Genomic DNA, 16,503 nt, shown 5'->3' with positions numbered 1-16,503 from the left:
CACAGGCAGGCCATGGCTGGAGGGAGGGGCTGGGGGAGAGGGCAGCTGTCTCCTTCAGACAGGATAACCCTGGCCTTCCAGCACCTTATAGAGTCCAATGCTGGCCCCAACAGGCTCCTGAGAATCCTGGCTCACCCTCTTAAGTGTGTGCTGTTATACTTCAGAAACATGAGGCAGATGTTTCTGTGGTTGTCCAAGTGCAGGGCTTCATTCCTCAGGACAGGTGCATCGCACTGCCTAAGCACAGCCAGCAGCAGAGGACCCTCTGTGGCCAGCACAAGGCCAGAGGCCGCCGCTCATCTGCTCTGCTGTGAGAGTGTTTGATGAACACTGCTCCAGGCTGCTGCTCTCTCTGCATCTGCTTTAAATTATGAATTTAATTTGTATATGTGCCCTGGAGCTGTTAGAAACACAGTGAATGGTTTTATAAATCTACTAAATTAAAAATGTGTACTTCTTCTGAGTCCTCATGCTAGCTTCCAGCCACACATATGGAATGCAACTTCTAGCTGTAAAAGGGAATCCATGCTTAGTTCCTATAGAACAGACAAGTGCAGCCCTCCCATGGGACAGCCTCCTCTCTGTGCTCCCCATTTCACCACTTGCAGTTAGACCCACTCCTAATCTGTACTGGTTACCTGCACCCAGTGTGTATACCTACAGCTCTGGCTTTGTTCTATGGTAGTTGGCACCAAGTCCTGGGCGCAGATGCTGGTGTACTGAAAGGTCACCTGGGCCCTGCACTTACACCTGCAATTATTTCAGCTGGTCAATCAACAGAAAGAGCTCCAGGCAGGTGCCTCCTCCAAGTCACTGTCCAATCACTGTCATACCCATAGTGGTAGTAGTGCAAAGTGGGGTAGGCCTTCACGGCCTTATCTTGATGGCCTAAGAGTTTCCTATCAGCCTAAAAGATCTGGATGCACAGCCAGTGACAGGTGAGGTTCAAGACAAGCACTCTGGCTTCCTCAGCTTTCAAGTGGGACAATCTCCTGGTGATGTCTCCCATGGGATATGAGCTAAAGTTCCCCACATCCCTCTGCACCCCTTGCACCTACTTCAGCTCTTTCCCTTTCCTTTCTCATTTCCTTGGTTCTATGCTTCCTAAGACTACCACTCAAGTGAATTCCCCGTGTGCAAGGCCCAGACACTGCTTGTGGGAGATTCAAACTCTGGTAGTGCCTATGTATTCAATTCTATTGCTTTCTTCCAGCCAAGGAACTTGTGGTACAATGAGGGCCATAACAGTACATCTGATCAAGCTATTGTGAGAACCAAATGACATATGCTTTTAGTAGTCACTATCAAATGCTATTTTCCTTTATTTAGTCAACATTTACAAAGCTGTAAGATGCCAATACTGCAGGGGATTCAAAGACAAATGAGGTCCTTGGCCCCCAGGAAGCTGTGACTGCTGATAGGGAAGACTAGCCTGGCAAATGGAAGGAATATAACTCAGAGCCAGACTGCAGTAATGATGTGGCTAGTCTGTTGAAGAGCTTCTGCCTTATGACCTCCCCCTCCCAGGAATAACCCTTGCACTTTTCCTTGCCCACACCATGCATGGCTTGGCACACTTTTAAGTGCAGTGGAAGGTAAGACCTCTTAGCCAGTTCAGCGGTTCCTGGCATCTGATCTGATCCACTCACCTTTCTCATGGGTCCCTGTCCTCTAGACCCTTCAATAACATCTTCCATGCCAATACTAACATTATGCAGTCCTTTCTCCACCAGCATGTCAACTGATAAAGTCCCCAAATAAGCTCCTGGGAGGGGGTGAGGGCTCCCCAGCTAAAATATGAGCTGCCTCACACAGCTTTATTGATTCAGTAAAATAAATCTCTGCAGGAGCTAATATTGACTTTGGCTATGAAAATGGAAGCGAAGAACCAACTGCATATTGATTGGGGAAGGAACTGAGACTGGCTGTTGTATGGAGGGAAAAAATAACAGCTAAGGGGTGTCAGCAAAGGGAGTCTAGAAGAATGGGAAGTCAGAAGACCTAGTTCTGGATTTCAGTGACCCACAAGGCATCCCGGGCCATGGGACAAAGTTTTTCTCTTTATTCCTCATGAGAAAAAAGAGAGGGTATACAGATTGGTGGTCCCCAAACACTGGCCTGGGGCCAGCACAAGAGCCAGCTTTTATAAGTCACCCATTTCCAGAGGCATCCCCCAGAGCTTCTGGTTTGACAGTTGTAGCACCCTGAAGCCATGCACCATGCCTGGGCACTGAATGTGCAGAAGTCACCTTAGCTCTTAGGCCAGATGCTAGCCTTGACAATTACTGTTAGTGCTGGAACTGAGTGCTGACTCTCTCCAGTAACTGCAGGTGGGCCAGCTGACCTAATACCAGGTTAATATGTGAGTTCTAAAAACAAATGACAGTAACTCCAGCCTGGAAGATACTTGCAGGTCTGTCGTTTTTTTACCCTCCATCAAATCATACTCCCACCAGCCTTAGGATGATGATCTATTTATGTGTGTTATCTTCCTTGCCCTAGCTAATCCTCCATTTCCACCTGCTTGAGTCTGTGTATCATCTGAGTCTTTTCAGCCTGCTCTGGCCAGGAATCCACCTGGGACAAAAAGGGACCCCAGGACCAGTGTATCCGACTCTGGATACACGTATGTATGAGTATGGGTCCCAACATAACTCTATGCCTCATCCACACGGGAGGTTCCAGACTGAATCGGAGGGCTAGGGACAATTCTTATGGTCATCTCTAACAGCCTGCTGGGACTAGTAAGATGATATGGGAACTCAAAGACTGGAAGTGTATGTCAGTGGTATTGCACTTGCCATTCATGCACCAGGAATCCAACTCCTGCATCATCTTCTCCAATACTAACAACATAAAGCAAAACTACATAGGAAAAGGGAAGTCAGGATTAGACAGTTGACAGGACTTCCTGGGTTCCAGGGTTTCTCTTGCCCCAGGGACCACACTCTGCCTTCTCTCAGTGGCATCCTGCTGCTAGCGCTGCCTTGTATCCACACTTGGCACCCACACCCTAATCCAATCTGCAGCTAACTTGTTAATTTTATGCTTCATCGGTTGGTGGCTAGAGAAACCTTTTGCTGAGGCAGGGAAGGTTCTTCTGGTATGACTTGACTCCTCTAGTATGGCCTCCTCCACTTGACTTTTGTGGAGTTTTTAATTTGTATATTTAATTATGTAAGTAATGCATGCCCACAATCCTACTGTAAAAAGGTTTCAGCACTAAAAACAGAACACATGGCCACTTTTACTACTCACTCTTCCAAGTGAATGCTGTAATAGTTAAAGTTTATCCTTTTAGTCAATTTTGCAGGTGAAACTCCAGCCTGTGCTATCTTCCTTGTGAAGAGGAACAATGTGTTGGTTTGCAGGAATGACCCTGCTCACTGTTTAGGGATGTGGATGTGGCAGGGAAGAAAGTGTAGGAATCAGTGGTAGAGCAAAGTTGGAGTTAGGACTGGAGAAGAAGGAGGTGTCCTTACCTTTCGGTCATCTTTGAAGCTGTCAGCAGTGGCAGTGAAGTGTGGGATGACCTTCTTACAGTGTGGGCACCCTGAGTGAGAGAGGGCAGAGTGTCACACACACTGGGAGGTTAGAAAGCCAACGCCAATTTCCAGAACCACTTCACTGTCAGATTCTATATGTCAACCTTATCAACCTAACTACCCTCATGCCTGACCTGGCATGACAGAAGTCCCTGCCACAAGCACTGGTGTATTCCTGTTCTGGAACCTCTTATCTGCCACCTGCACAAGAGATGGAGGTCACTGTGTCTGTGTTCTGCAGAGACTGTTTTCAACACTCAGAAGAGCATTATCTATGCCACAGAGGGAGCTCTGAGCTTAGGAAAGGGCATGTGTGCTCAGGATTCTTCAAATCCCTTTACTCCATTACTGAGGAAGTGGCACTGGGAAAAGCAGGACCAAAGAGAGCCACTGTGCCCAGGCACTGAAGGCTTATGCTTTGCTGCTAATTTCCTTCCTCCTGGCAACATCTACCTTTACTTTACATGTCAACCTCTAAGCCGGAAACCAGAGAGCCCAGGTTAGACTAGGAAGACCAGCTATAAGGAGCCACTATCAGTTCTCAAATCTCTTCATATGTTCTGTGCCAGGAAAAAGAATTATCAGAGTAGATGAAGACCTGTGATGTTCCACTAACATCCCCTATGGCCTTATTTGTTGGTCCCCCCAAAGCCTGTCCAGTTGGGAGGTGTTCAGGTATCACACTTAGTTCAGGAAGCTATAGGCTGATCTGGCCCTGGCCCTCAGTATAACAGATCAGAAACCAAACCAATTCCCGAGATACTAATGAAAAGATGATAGCTGGCTTTGATCTTACTGTGATAATCAACTCTGATTAAAAAAAAAAAAACCACAGGTAACAGAGGCCACATGTCTCATGGGGTGACCTGGCTCCAGCCACAAGTTCTTTTTTTCTTTTTAAAGTAAGTTTTTTATTGTGAAAATACTGTACAGAGGGGTTACAGTTACATGAGCAAGGTAATGAGTACATTTCTTATCTAGCATTGTTGCCTCCTTTTTTCAGCCACAACTTCTTGATAAACAGCCTGCCTGTCCTACCTCAGGGAGGCAGACAGCTGACTTGGTGGGGAATAGAAATGGCTTTGCTCTTCTGCTTTCTCCTTTTTAGAATGAGATAATAATGACTGGCATTTCAAAGGGTTTTGTGAAACCAAATTAAGGCTAAGCTACAAATTTAATCTGAATTTAGCATTTGAGCTGCTTCCTAAGATGGGTGGGACCACCCATATGTCCTGGCTGGAGGAACAGCCAGCTGGTCTCAGAACATCATGGGGGTGGCAGGAGGGGGCTTACAGGGATTTTCCCAACAGCTGATGCAGAAGGAGTAGACCAGAACTGGGCTAGCTCTGGGTTATATCAGAACTAAAGAAGACAGAGTGCCTAGCACAGTCTACATGGCAAATACCAGATGAAGGACATTTTAATCGCCTAAAATGGCAATTACAAGTAACACAACTAATTTGACCTAATGGACAAAAAGCTCAAATTCAGGGAAATGTCATAGTATAAAGGTGCATTGTTATATGATTTTCAAAACATCTCAAGCACACAATCTACTGGTTAACCACATGTGCCCAAGACTAACCCTGTGGACAGCTATAGCCATCTGAGTAGGGCACAGGCTCACTAACAGCATGAGTCTGGCTGAAAATAACCTACCTCTGGCCTTAAAATCTGGTTTTACTATTTCTCCTTTTTAGCCTCTTTGCTTATTCAAAGTATAAAGGTAACTGTCAGCCTCATGTAAATTCCTGTACCATCAACTTAAAGTATCAAGACCTGTGATTAATGGCCTCTGATGCATCTCATTTTCTCATTATCTGAAAGAAAGAACATGCAGATAAGTAAGTAGAAGGGAGATTGTCTCAGTAAGTGCACGAACATGTTCCCAGGAGGTAAGAGGCATGAGATCTTTAAATCTGGGCTTTTAAAGTGAAGAAGCAGAGTAGGGAGAAGGACAAAGCAAGGCTTTGTGGGGAGGGAAACTCAACCTCTAGAAATCAAGCTGGGCTACAAGGGTGGTCCTGGCAGGGAGCAGGACAGTGGGCCAGTAGGAGAAAGCTATGGAAACCAGGGGATTTGGGGGGTTGAGATCTGGGGATAGCAGATATGGTGGAGCAGGAAAGTGGCAAACAGGCAGGATATGGGGGGGACAGAGTGTGCTTTTTCCTTTTCCTTTTATCACGTGTCTCCCTTCTTTTGCAGTACTTAATTGAATTTTCTTCTCTGTGTGTGTGTGTGTGTGCGCGTGCGCGCGTGCTACTCCTAGAGCTTGAACTCAGGGTCTGGGTGCTGTCTCTGAGCTTTTTTTGCTTAACTAAGGCTGGTGCCTTACCACTTGAGTCACAGTTCCACTTTGGCTTTTATGATAGTTAACTGGAGTTAAGAGTCTCATAGACTTTCCTGCCCAGGTAGGCTTTGAACTGTGATCCTCTAATCTCAGCCCTCTGAGTAGCGAGGATTACAGGTGTAAGCTATTGGTGCTGGGAAGATTTTATTTTTTGGTGGCAGTGGTATTGGGTCTTGAACTGAGAGCCTTGCCACTTTTATGGTTTTGCTTTTCAATGTTTCTATGGTTATTATAAAGGTGATATATAGAGAAGGGCAGTTTTTTTGTGTGTGTGTTTTTAATAGGGGCTTGGATTTATGCCTAGATTGGCCTGGTTCAGAACCCTATTTACACTTCCTGGGATGACATACACTCAGCATTTTGTTGGATGAGATGGGAGTCTCTCACACTTTTTGCCTGGCCAACTGAGATCCTCCCAATCTCTGTCTCCCAAGTAGCAAGGGTTACAAGAGTGAGCCACTATACCCAGCTAGATTCTTTACATGTGTGTATGCACATATACAAATATATACTATATTTTTATATAAATATTATTTTTAAATCATTATTATCATTTTAATCATTAAAAAACAGAAAGATTCTTTGTCCTTGAATGGTCTTGCCAACCACCATACAGATATCCCTAGGATTACTAGGGCAAGATAAGGGGAGAGAAAATTTGAGCAGAAAGATAGGGAATAAGTCCTTTGCTAGAAGCTGAGTCACTCTGTGACTGCCTTATGGATTGTATTACAATAATTCTGTCACAAAAGACTGGAAACCTCTAAGGGATGGCAGGCACATGGCTCTTTCTCTTGTGTCCTGGGCGTAGAACTCTGCCCAGCACAGGGCTGTTTGATGAAGGAATGGCGAGAGGAAGGGAGGGAGGGACAGAAGATATTCTCAGCAGCCCACAGCAGCATACAAGTCCCCATCTCAGATACCCAGAGATTCAGAACCTGTCTGTCCTAGCAGCCAGTGGAACCTTCATGTCTGTCATAGGGTCCTTCATTCAGAAACAAGGAAGAGGAAGGCCTGCCTCTGGTCTACTGGCCTGGGCAATAGAAAGGGTGCATTTCTGGGGTGGAGTATATATTCTGGTCTTTGTGAAAGTCCATCTGGTGACTGGCCAAAGACTCCTTCTGTATCTATGTGCTTGCTCACTGAGAACACTCTTAATCATCAAATTATGTCTGTGACAGAGAAAGCCACTCAGGATGTCACTAACAGGTCACAAGCCTTGAGAAGTCACATATATCCTGGTCTCAGTATTCACCTCCTCTACCTAGAGGAAGACGCTAACTTCTTAAAATCCATTCAGGTTTCTAGATACACTCTAAGGACAAGTGAGGACAGCAAGAAGCTCTATAAGCAACTGGGAGATTAAATTCCACTCTCAGAAAAAGAGGCCAAAGAAGAGGGGCAGGGAGACTACCAGGATGTACTGGGTGCCTGAGGAATGGGATCTGAGATTCGTGGGCTACTAAGGCCTCCTGGACATTATGGATTACTGACACTTAAGCAGTGGAGGTAGGAGGGAAGCAAACAGGAGTGCCGGCTACAACTGAGCAGGTTTATGACTAGATTGAGCTGCCTGGCTTCTCTGCAGATTGCAGCTTTTATTATCTTCACTCCATTAAGCTGAGCTGTAACCTGGGGGAGAGAGAGAGAAGGGCAACAGAAGAGTGGGAGATTCTAAGAACCTTTCTTCCTAAGTGTCAATTAACAACTTCAAAATGGGAATACACAAAAACCTGAGGTCACAAGTGCCAATCTGAGTAGGCATGTCACTTTCTTAGCTTATGCTTTGATTAAAATGAGACTCACTTCGGAGTGAATGTGCTTATCCCATATATACCAGTGTCAAACCCACTGGAAAGGGGAGGAAGTGGGGAGTGGGGGGGGGCGGTACATGTGGGGACAGCATGGCAGAGCCCAGGGATATGAGGAGAACAGTTCCTGCTATAAACAGAAGCTACAGGACTCACTGAAAACAGCATCTCCCAGATGAGGGCAGGACCTAATGAAGCTGACAGGAAGCCCTGGATTATTAAGGCCCTCTCAGCCTCTAATGAAACCAAGAAGCCAGCCCCTAGTGAAGATGATTCTAGAGTTCACTAGTGATTGCCCTGGTGCCTAAGAGTTGGGGTGAGGAGGACCTTCTTGGTTGAATATGGGGTGGGAGAGAAAGGGGAAAGATTCTTAGTATAAGGTACTTACAAGGAGCATAGAACATGACCAAGGTATGTTTCTTCTTCTTCAGGGTGTCTCGGAAGTTGTCCCCCACCAGATGCAATACACTAGTCTGCTGCTCTTCCCATGTGGGCTCTGGGGGTGGAGGGGCCTCAGGGCTGTGGAAGCAGAGGTGTGGTGAGAAGACATGAGAGAATACGATAGGCAGGTGTACCCATCCCTATCCCTAGTCACTTCAGATACAAAGGAAGAGATCACTTTCATCCCTTCTATTTCATTTGAAAACACTGGTGTAAACACCAAGGTTTATGCCATACTATCATCCAGAAAGATGCCTCCTGAGGAGCACACTGGGGAGCCCTTTGGTGAAGAGATAGGAGACATGCTCCCATTTTAGGGCAGCGCACTGATCTGGTGTGAGCCATCATCTCTTGTCCAGAGCATCTTACCTCCTCCTGACTCCCCAGCTGCCCCTTCCTGGTCCCTCAATGACCTTCCATTATTTTCTGCTTCAAAGCTTCCCCCCACCCCCTCTGAGACAGGTACTCTGCAACCTAGACTGGTGCCAAACTCAAGATCCTCCTGCCTCTGCCTCCCACATGCAGGATTATAGGTATGTACTTCCACACCAAGTTCTCTGAGTTTTTGTTCTGGTGTAGTGCATGGACCAAGTAGTAAGAAGGGCCTAGGCTCAAATCCAGATTACCTGCCAGCTGTGTGGGTTACTCAATTCCTCTAGACTTCCATTTTCTTCGTTATTAGTTGAAGAGCACAGATAGTGTTATAAAGCACCTACTATGTCAGTCAACTGATAATTACAGAAAACTTGGAAGCTCTAATACACTCCAGGTATTGAATAAATGTTGGTAGGCATCTTCTGCATACTCACTGGAATTTTCAACTTTCCCTCACATATGGATGTAGTTTACTGTAGTTTGGATCTGGAATGACACCCCTACTCTGCCCCCACAAAATCTATGTGTTAAAATCTTGGGTCCCCAAAGTGGCACTATTAGAAGGTGGTAGAAACTTCTAAGACATATTGCTCACCAACTGTGGATTGAAACTTGCAAAACGGTTTCATGAATGAAACAAGAATAAGAACACTGGCCTCTACTAATAGGCCAGATCTGAGGACAAACTGGGAACAAGACAGGAAAGCAAGAGACAAAACCCAGGGCTCAGGAGGCTATGATAAAGGAAAGACATCTGGTGGACCTGCTACCACTATGTTTAGAAAAGTGTTAGGGGTACTGATAGGATGTTTCCAAAAGTTGTAAGGGTCAGACGTGGCTCCAGGCCAAGCTGAGCAAGGCCCTAGGCTGGTAGTGTTGGGTATGGTGAGAGTGCACGGGCTACTGCTACTGGCAAAAGACATGAGATCAGCACAGGAGAGTGGCCTTAGGACTGGGGAAGTGAAATCTGGCAAAGCTCTTGTGGGCCCTGAGCCAAGAACAGTAGCCCATAAAATTCACTTATCCCCTCATAGCAGCCTCCATTGGCCAGCACCAATAGTCAGGATGTACCAAGACCATAAAACTTACTTCTGCATCCACTCAATAAACTTCTTCTTTGTTCTGAGTGCAGGAACTGCATTCTTCTCTCCATTCTTAAAATACTTCAGTGTAGGAAACTCTGAGATGTGAAATCTTTCTGCCAGGGCTTTGTTGACAGTGGCATCGACAGCTGCAAGTACACCAGAGCTCTGGGATGGGGGAAAGGCCAACCATGTGTTACAGCCTCAGACGTGGTACTGGCAGAAAGAGGAGCCCAAGTGCTGGCCCTCAAGCCCCTCGGGGACTGGTAGAATGTAACTGGGGATCCCTGGCCTCTGGCCTCACAAAGCTCAGGGAACAGCTGAACATGGGCATGGCCTTCATTTCCTTATGATGTGCTGAGATGGGGTTGAATCTTCCTCACTAACCATGCTGGTAGACTAGTGTCTGCTCCCAATAGTCAAGAGCCCCAGAGAAAAGAGTGAGCTGGCATAGGTCATCTGGATAAGGATAGCAACATGGTCCCATAGGTTTTCTGTCCACCCTGCTTCCTTGGTAGGGGCCTCACCAATTTAACCAAGATGTGTCAACTGCCGGCACCCAGGGACAGGGACAGTGAAAGTCACTGTCATAATTCCACATTCTCTCAGCTGAATGGTGAAGGATCAGAAAAGAAAGCTTACATCTGCTTCTCCATGGAGGACTTCTGCAGCACTCTCAAACTCTGGCTTCATTTTCTTACAATGTCCACACCCTGTCGAGAGAGCGAGAGAAGCCATCCCCATGGCATGGAGGCCTAGTGATGTCCCCTGTGTGCCTCCTTAGACAGGCAGCCACCATTCCCAGAATCTGGGTACCTGGGAGAAAAGATGAATGCCAGCTCAAAGAAAAAAAACAAAAACAAAAACAAAACCCTCTCTTGCCTTAATTCATGGGGTGGGTTGGAACGGCAGAGGATCCAAGAGACAAAAATGAAAAAGTTACATAAACAACACAGGCAACATGTATACAGCCCCAGCACTGATCTAGTACTTTATATCCATGCATCAGCCCAACAAGGTAGGAACCAACATAATGATCCTCATTTTAAGCAGGAGAAAACAAAGCCATCCACAAAGGGTGGATGGCTGTTCAAGGCTGCCCACAGAGGCACAGGACAAAGCTGGGCTGAACCATAAGCAGTCCAATGGGAGACCACAGCTGTGGTTGGCACATGCCTTCTGGTACTACATTCCAGTCACCACCACCATCTTTTCCTGACCTTGAGTTGGAAATAAAAATTCATAGAAGGAAAGCAGGTATGTGTGTGGGCGGGTGCGGTGGTGAATTAAGTTCTGATTGTCCCCATAAGAAATGGGATGTGTATCTGACTTGTTTCCAAACTAACAGTATTTTCTTGGGATAAAGACTGCTCTGTCCTTTTCTGATGACCACATCAATGTGACCAGACATCATAAAAATAAAATTTAATACACCAATAAGAAAACAGGTGTTTGTGCAGAAGACATAAGGATAGTGGAAAACTGTTCTCCATTCTTATAGAAAGAGTGCTGTCTTGGCTCTAGATGCTGGATGGGACTGCAAGGCAAGGGAGTTCAGACTAGCTCAGGGCTACAGGCTGCCCTCAAGAGGAGCCTGGCTGTCCCAGGAACCTGAATAAACGAGGCTTAGGAGATGCCAAGATATGGGGGTGTGCCACTGTGTGGGATACTGATTGTTAGGAAAAAGAAACACAAGAAGAAAGGAAGACAAAGGAAGAGGCCACATCAGAGGAGACCTCCCAGAACCTCCTGGAAGCATCTGAGCTTCCTCCAGGAACAATCAGCTCTTCTGACTCCCCCAAAGCTCAGCTCTAGGTGGCAGACAGGAGCCTCTCATTTCTAGTTTCTCCAGTCCATTTCCCCCCTCTCCCTCAGGGACCAGGGGCTGTAAAATGGCTATTCCCACTTATAAGAGAAAGCCTAATTGATTGCTAGGCTCTGAGCAGTGTTGTAAAGCCTTTCCTCTCAAAAAGTGCACTAGGAATGGATGCAGTCAACGAAAGTGACTGTGATAGAATCCAGTCCAGGGAGTGGCTAGCATTGTGAGCTGCATCAATATACTGGTTCTTCCCAATGGATCTCTGGCAAGGCCACAAACCCTCAACATGGAAGCTCTGCACAGCCTACCAAGCAGGAAGGAGAAAATGGCAAGTGTATAGGTACCCAACTGATGCTATAAAGGGAGCTCCCCACTCCTATTGGGCTACAAAGCAGGAATAAGGGGAGAAAGGGTTCCAGCCCTTGGGCTCTTTAAGCCTGAAGACAGAGAGGACCAGGGCCTTTGATCAAGGAAGAATATAATCCATACATAATGCCCTCAAGAGATAAACTGGAGAAAGAGCCCTCTCTGTCCTCATTCTCACTCTCACACCGCAGGGATCTGGCACTCCTTCTGCGTGCCCCTGCTACCCTCTATACCTGCATTACATATTTACGCTGGACTGTAAGCATATCAGGATTTTTCCTACCCTGTACCACCACAGGAAGCAAAAGGAATCACCATTTAATAGATACACAATAAATACAGCAACAAAAAGAACAGATCTAATTAAATAATTAGTAGAGAAAGAACAAGGGTGACCAAAGACTGGGGAAAATTTCTAGAATTCAGATGAAAGGCCAGATAGAGGCTTGCTGATAAGAGAAGAGGTAGGATGGCCCAATTGGTAGAGAAAGTACAGTTTCAGAGGAGTGTGGATATCCCAGGCCCATCCAACTGTGAGGAAAGCCAGTGCTAGGACAAGGAGGGGCCCACTACATCAAGAAATGCTCACTCCCAAATGCTCCTCTGCAAGAACTAGGCTCTAGCCCCAGTAGTCTCCGGGTCTAGGAAGGAGTGAAAAGGTAGTCAGGCCCTGCTGGGCCTTATCTGACTAGAGCCTCGGACCCAACCCCTCCACTCCATAGACTGACTGGAGAGGGGGTCAAGGTCATCACTATTTTCAATGATAAGAACATCATTTTCCAGAAATGAACAGTTGCATTGTTATAACATGAATTATATTAAGATGTTAAAATGTTTGATACTAAGCTGTGCACTATGGCTATCTGTAATCCTAGCAACTCAAGGCTGAGATCTGAGGATCACAGTTTGAAGCCAGCTTGAGCAGACAAGTCTGAGATCTTTATCTCCAATTAACCACCAAAAAGCTATAAGTGGAACTGTGGCTCAAGTGGTAGAGTGTTAGCCTTGAACACGAAAGCTCAGAAACAGTGCCCAGGCCTTGAGTTCAAGCCCCAGGACCGGCACAAAAAGTATGTAGATATATAGACAGACGGACAGACAGACAGACAGGTAGATAGATAAAAGACAAATCATTCTTTAGGGATTATAGTTGTGATGAAAAAGTTCTATAACTTTTATGGAAACCTGTACCTGCATCCACCCACATACACCAGGGCTATCTCCTTTCCTGTTCCTTGCCCAAAGTGACCACCTCATTCTTCTGTTGGCAGGCTGACTTTGCCTGGGGCAGATTAGGCAGCCCATGCCAGCACAGGAGATATGAAGAAAAGGAAAATCAGAGGCACTCCAGCTGCTGTGGACTTCCAGCCTGCCCTGGACAGAAGGAAGTAAGTGACCCCAGCAATCCTCCAAGTGCCACTGTCTCAAGAGGGCCAGCTTAGCCCAGGAGCACATAGAGAAGGCTACCTGAGCAGGAGATGTTCCCCTTAACACCCTTCTCTTTAAACATGATGTGCCTGGTGCTGATGTCTAGCCAGCTTTGGCAGTGCCCACGATCAAGGTGAACAGTGGGGCTGAAATGCAGACTAGCAAAGCTAACATACAAGGCTTAACTAGGCTGATAATTCCCTTCTCCCTCCATCCTTCCCTGTTTGTCTGTCTCTCTTTCTCTCTGTCTCCAGTCCTAGGGCTTGAGCTCAGAGTCTGGGCGTCATCCCTAAGCTTTTGTGCTCTCCTACTTTAAGCCACAGCTCTACTTCCAGCTTTCTGTGGTTAATTGGAAATAAGAGTCTCAAGACTTTCCTGGTCAGAATGACTTCAAACCACAATGCTCAGAACTCAGTCTCCTAAGGAGCTAGGATTATAGGCATTAGCTACTGAGTCACTCAGTGAGGACTAAATGTTTCCTAGGCAAGAATCATGCCCTGCGTCAAAATGGTGCTAACTTGATTGCCTCTACTTTGTATAGCTGGCAGCCAAGCCAGTAACAATGCACACAAGGTCTCTTCCATTGGTATACTTCCTCTGCTCCTTACCAGGTCTGGAAAATGTCTTTAGAAATCTCCAATATTGGGGAATGGGAAGGTGGCTCAGTGGTAGAGTGCTTGCCTTGCATGCATGAGGCCCTGGGTTCGATTCCTCAGTACCACATAAGCAGAAAAAGCCGGAAGTAGAGCTGTGGCTCAAGTGGTGGAGGGCTAGCCTTGAGCTGAAGAGCTGAGGGACAGCACCCAGGCCCAGAGTTCAGGCCCCATGACTGAAAGAAAGCAAAAAAAAAAAAGAAATCTCCAATATCTATGGATTTTGTTCAAATGATTTCTATATGGATATACCCTAGAGCTTTCTTGACAACGTTAAGATTTTCAATACTAACATCAATTCTCCTCTTCTGCCCCTAAGCAGGATTAGTCTGAGCAATAAATTTCTGAAAATAGTGTTTATAGTAAGGAGACTGGGTAGGCCCAGAAAAGGAGAAAAGACTTGCTGAGCAATCACCTTCCCTAACACTGGCCATATCCTGGGGAGCTATGGTGATAGATGATGCCAGCCATTACCTGACCCCAGCTTCCTGGGTCTGGCCTTCAGGATGTCCTGGCTATGTGGCTGTGGGATAGAGAAGGAGGGTTAGATGTGGGAAGGGGAGCTCTGGCCTGTTGCCTTTAGTGTCTTCATTGTGATTTGATAGGCCATTATGTTTTATCACCAAACTTCCTTGTTGGGTTTTTATCATCTGTGTAAGTGTTCCTGCTCTAAGTCCATGATCTGGCATGGAGGTCTGCATACCAACTCCTCAATCACACTCTCTCCTGGCTGTGGGAATGTTGGCCTTTGTTAATCACAAGCCTTCTGCATTCAGTTATACTTATTTTATTAGCTATGGGGTTTTCTGGATGCTGGAACTAGAATTTTCCAGGGAATCAGATTAATCTGTAAAGCTCCCTGGTAACCAGGTTCCTGGGCAGAACCTGGCACTCTAGATGACCCTGGTATTATCTGGCCTGGAATTTGGCTTGCACTTGCCAGGGCGGGTGAGTTTGCTACAAATGCTAACAAAAATCACTGATGTCTGGATATTGCAAAGGGCACTAGAGATTTCAGGGTTCTCCCAAGTCTTCCAACTGTCCTCAGACCAAAGGTCACTGACACAGAGACCTCAAGGCAGACTCACAAACTGGTAGATGCCTCTATTTATCCCAGCCCTGTTTTCACAGAGCTTTTTTTCCTCAAGCCTTTACACCAGTGCCAAATATGGATAAGCAAGCTTTTAAAATTTTATTTCCAGGCTTCAATCCTGAGGAAATAATGTGACATGTGGACCAATATTTATACATGAAAGTGTTCTTTGCAGTATGATTTATAATAGGAAATTCAGTAAACAACTCAAACCCTCAGCATTATATTGCTTGTTAAGCAATTTATGGTGCTATTATATGATTGAATATTATGTGGCCACCAAAAGCATATATAAAATGGTATTTTTAGTAACAGAAGAAAATACAAGATGACAATAAGTAGACAATGTAAAGGAAAAAGATGCATAGATAAAAGCCTAAAAAGCATAAAATTATATTCCTTTCTTTTATCTGGTATACAAGCAAATGAAAACTTAAGATGAAATGAAAAAACAAAAATATCATAACAAATGATAGAGTACTGTTCTCAGATTTCAGGACAGACTTTCTAAGCAACCCAGAGGAGAAGATGGGAAAGGAGACTTGCAGAATGGCTCAGTGGTTAGATGCATTCAGCACTGCTTGGGTTTTAAAGTCAGCTACGTTGTGTGGACCAAGTATGCTTTGAGGTCTCTGTGTGTGGACTGTGTGGACTATGTGGACTAACTTTTCTCAAGTTTCTTGGGTTTTTGTTCCTTCCTTTCTTTATCTATAAAATGGAAGCTGGGCACCAGTGGCTCATGCCACTCAGCTACTCAGGAGGCTGAGATCTGAGGATTGAGGTTCAAAGCCTGCCTGGGCAGGAAACCCCATGAGACTCATCTCTAATAAACCAGTCAGAAAACCGGAAGTGCAGCTGTGGCTCAAGTGGTAGAGCGCTAGCTTTGAGCTGAAGAGCTGAGGGACAGGACCTAAGCCCAGAGTTCAAGCCCCACAACCAACATAAATAAATAAATAAAATAAATAAATAAAATGGAAACAATCATGATATCAATCTCACAGGATTTGTCATGAAGATTATATGAGTTAATATACAGAAAATGCCTAGAACAATGCCCAATCCATAGTGTTATAGCTATTATTTGGCTACAAAAATGTAAAGTACCAAGTTAAACAACAGACTAAGAGACAGAACATCAAAGGAACAAGAGGGAAATAACATAAAGATTAATATCCATAATTTCAGAGTTCTGGGTCAGAAGGAAAAAGACAGCTCAGTAGAAAAGTGGGCAAAAAGGATGAGTAGGCAGTCCACAGAAGAAATTTTAAAAATTCGGTGTTAAGATATAGAACACAAATGTTTCCTAAAAACATGGGGTAAAAGCTTGGTCTCCAGCTGATGGTGCTATTGGAAAGTAGTGTGGACTGCAGTAGGTGGGACCTAGTAGAAGGAGGTGAGTTCACTGGGGACATGCCCCAAGCCTGGTCCTCTGTCTACTTCCCTGCTGCAATGAACAGAACTGGCTGCCTTCGCATGTGCTCCCTGTCATGATGCTCTGTCTCACCACAGGCCCAAAGCCCAAAATAAATCTTTCCTTCAT

The 16,503-nt window shown here is 45.6% G+C and overlaps 1 protein-coding gene across 1 annotated transcript in view; it reads right to left on the bottom strand.

Annotated features, from left to right (window-relative positions):
* The window catches only part of Pdia5 (protein disulfide isomerase family A member 5), an 89,451-nt gene that overhangs the window by 2,126 nt on the left and 70,822 nt on the right, over positions 1-16,503 (bottom strand). Inside the window, exons 12-15 of the mRNA XM_042669674.1 lie at positions 10,247-10,317; positions 9,612-9,772; positions 8,095-8,225; positions 3,483-3,553 (exon numbers count right to left, since the gene is read on the bottom strand). Of these exons, the coding sequence (XP_042525608.1) occupies positions 3,483-3,553; positions 8,095-8,225; positions 9,612-9,772; positions 10,247-10,317 (434 nt within the window). The remainder of the gene's footprint in view (positions 1-3,482; positions 3,554-8,094; positions 8,226-9,611; positions 9,773-10,246; positions 10,318-16,503) is intronic.

The sequence above is a fragment of the Dipodomys spectabilis genome, unplaced genomic scaffold (assembly GCF_019054845.1).
Source record: "Dipodomys spectabilis isolate Male_0828 unplaced genomic scaffold, ASM1905484v1 ptg000017l, whole genome shotgun sequence".
In the NCBI taxonomy this organism is placed as follows: Eukaryota; Metazoa; Chordata; class Mammalia; order Rodentia; family Heteromyidae; genus Dipodomys; species Dipodomys spectabilis.
Note: the sequence above shows the minus strand (reverse complement) of the source record. Positions and strands in the feature narration are given on the sequence as shown.